This window comes from Nanorana parkeri, unplaced genomic scaffold (assembly GCF_000935625.1).
Source record: "Nanorana parkeri isolate BGI_ZX_2015 unplaced genomic scaffold, ASM93562v1 scaffold17, whole genome shotgun sequence".
Taxonomy (NCBI): Eukaryota; Metazoa; Chordata; class Amphibia; order Anura; family Dicroglossidae; genus Nanorana; species Nanorana parkeri.
The window spans coordinates 2544209-2546827 of NW_017306285.1; the positions used below are offsets into that span (position 1 = coordinate 2544209).

Here is a 2619-nt window from a genome sequence, read left to right on the forward strand (position 1 = left end):
GGCAGACGTTTGCAGGGGAAATAATCAGATGATTGGAGGGGAAGTTATCAGGAGAGGAAGTTATTAGGAGGGTACAGGATAGACATCTGGAGGGGAAGTCGTAAGGAGGGGACAGGGCAGACTTCTAGAGGGGAAGTCCTCAGGAGGGGACGGAGCAGACGTTTGTAGGGGATGTCATCAGGTGGGTACAAGGCAGGTGTTTGGCGGGCAAGGGTTAAGGACAGATGTTTGGAGGGGGAAGTTATTAGGTGGGTACAAGGCAGATGTTTGGAGGGCAAGGGTTAAGGACAGATGTTTGGAGGGGAGGTTCTCAGGAGCAGACAGGGCAGATGTTTGGAAGGGAAGTTATTAGGTGGGTACAGGGGAGATGTTTGGAGGAAAGGTTTCCAGAAGGGGACAGGACAGATGTTTTGAGGGCAAGTTTTGGGGTGCATCAGTTCAGCACAAAGGCAGATTTTGGGAAAGGGGAATCTGGAGGGCACAGAGGCAGATGTTAGGGAGGGGATACACAGCACATTTAAGGAAAGGGGTATCAGTAGATGTTATTGGAGTTAGGTATTGGGGGGGGATCCCAGAGAATGGGTAGTAGGAGGGTACAGATATTGGGGAAGTGGTTATGAGAAGCAGATGATGTTAGAGGGGGTATTAGGGTGAAATAGGAGCAGGTGTTTGGTGTGACTGACATCGAGGAGGAGTTGGAGGGACACGGGGTGATGGGTTTCAGGTTATCATGGATGTACAGGGGCTAATATGAAGGAAGGGGTACGAGAAACAGATGCTGCGGAGGGAGTATCAGGGAGTAAAAGGACAGATATCGGAGAGGGGGTAAACAGGAGTGTACAGATGTTGGAAGGGGCTATCAGAGGTGGAGCAGAAGATGATAGTGTACCAGGGGAAGATGTTGGGAACGGGGTATCAGAGGGCAGATGGTGAGGACTTTATTACAGTACAAATGCTGGGAAGGGGAGTCTAGGTACCGAGATAGATATTGGGGGCAATGAGAAGGAAGGGGTATGATTGGAGTATAAGTGGTGATGTCAGAGAGGGAGTACAGGGGTATATTTAAAGGAATAAAAATGTGGGCTCTCTCTGTCTCACCTGCGGGTCCACGCTGGTGGCAGACATGATTCATGTAGAGCGGAGTGGAGGCCGCGTTGGGTACAGGCCGCACTAGGCCGGCTCCTCTCTCTTTCTCTCTCAGTCGGCGGGCCAGAAGTCGGAGCGGGCGCAGGGTGGTGTCGACGGCTCGGGCTATCTCCGGTCGGGGTGTGAGGCCTGGCCCGGGACTTCCACACTCACCAATGGCGGCGGGGACTGGGCAGAGTGCGGCTGACGTCAGCAGCGGCGCGAGGCAGGCCGGGTAGCGGAAGCCGCCGCACATGCGCGCTAGCGGCACAGGGAGTCAGCGCGGCCGTAAAAAGCGGAAGTGACGCGAGGGGAGTGAGGGCGGAAGTGAAGCAAAGGGGAGAGGCCCGAGCACGTGACTGCTGCCCAGCCCCATTATTCCTGTGATAGGGGCAGGGCCCTGTGGTGAATAGTGGTGCAGAAAGTCTGGTTGTTATGGGTAACAGCCCTACCACCTCATACAAGCTGTGCACCTCATAGGCCTCGGCTTTATGTGAACCTGCCATGTTCAAACTGTCTAAATACACCATAAAGAATAAAAACAGACATGTCCCTCTTGTTACTATGGTTACCATGCTCTTATGTGGGGAACCCCATGGTAGTGACTTCCCACCACACAGTTATTGGCCACCAAAGAGCTGATGTATGGCATGTTGGAGGAGCCGGTGATATGGCCCCATGGAGGGTGTACATGGGGAGGTTTTTCATGAAAGAAACACGGAGGAGGCCATTGCTGAGCACTTGTTACGGATCCCCCCCTCTTCAGTGTGGGGGACACAGACAGTAATAAAGGCTTGACGGGTTCCAGACCATGACCACTTCAAGTTTTAAAAAATGACCAGTTCTCTTCGTGTCCTCTCTGAGCACCCCTATGTTGAGTCTGCCACGCCGTTAGGCTTAGGCCCGAGGCTCGCCAATGTAAAAACTGGCCGATGTGTGTCATACAGATTCTCTTTAATAAATGAGGGGGAAATCTTTCAATGGGGACAACTGTACCTTTGACAACTGTAACAGGAAGTTGCCATCACTGTAGATTTCCTCTGACTTCCTGGTGTGTCTCCAGGATGTAGTGGAGAAGGGTTACAGCTGTCACCGGAAGGTTACAGTTGCCTCCACAACAGAAGGTGATGGGGAAATCTTTCAATGGGGACAACTGTAACAGGAAGATGCCATCATTGCATATTTCCTATGACTTCCTGGTGTGTCTCCAGCATGTAATGGAGAAGGGTTACAGTTGTCACTGGAACAGAAGGTGAGTGGGAAATCTTTCAATGGGGACAACTCTACCGGTGACAACTGTAACAGGAAGTTGCCATCAAAAAGATTTCCTCTGACTTCCGGGTGTGCCTCCAGTATGTAGTGGAGAATGGTTATAGTTTTCACCAGAAGATTACAGTTGTCACTGGAACAGAAGGTGAGGGGAAAATATTATAATGGAGAGAACTGTAACAGGAAGTTGCTATCGCTGCATATTTCCTCTCACTTCCTGTTATG

At 51.4% G+C, this 2619-nt stretch overlaps 1 protein-coding gene across 5 annotated transcripts in view; it reads right to left on the minus strand.

Moving 5' to 3' along the window:
- The window catches only part of YTHDF1 (YTH N6-methyladenosine RNA binding protein 1), a 25310-nt gene extending 23904 nt beyond the window's left edge, over positions 1-1406 (minus strand). For 4 of the 5 annotated variants that reach the window (XM_018560138.1, XM_018560130.1, XM_018560121.1 and 1 more), the window contains exon 1: positions 1099-1406. In XM_018560138.1, the coding sequence (XP_018415640.1) occupies positions 1099-1125 (27 nt within the window). In that variant the 5' untranslated portion in view covers positions 1126-1406. The remainder of the gene's footprint in view (positions 1-1098) is intronic. The other variant, XM_018560147.1, reaches the window with a different exon arrangement.
- Positions 1407-2619: the final 1213 nt, after the last annotated feature.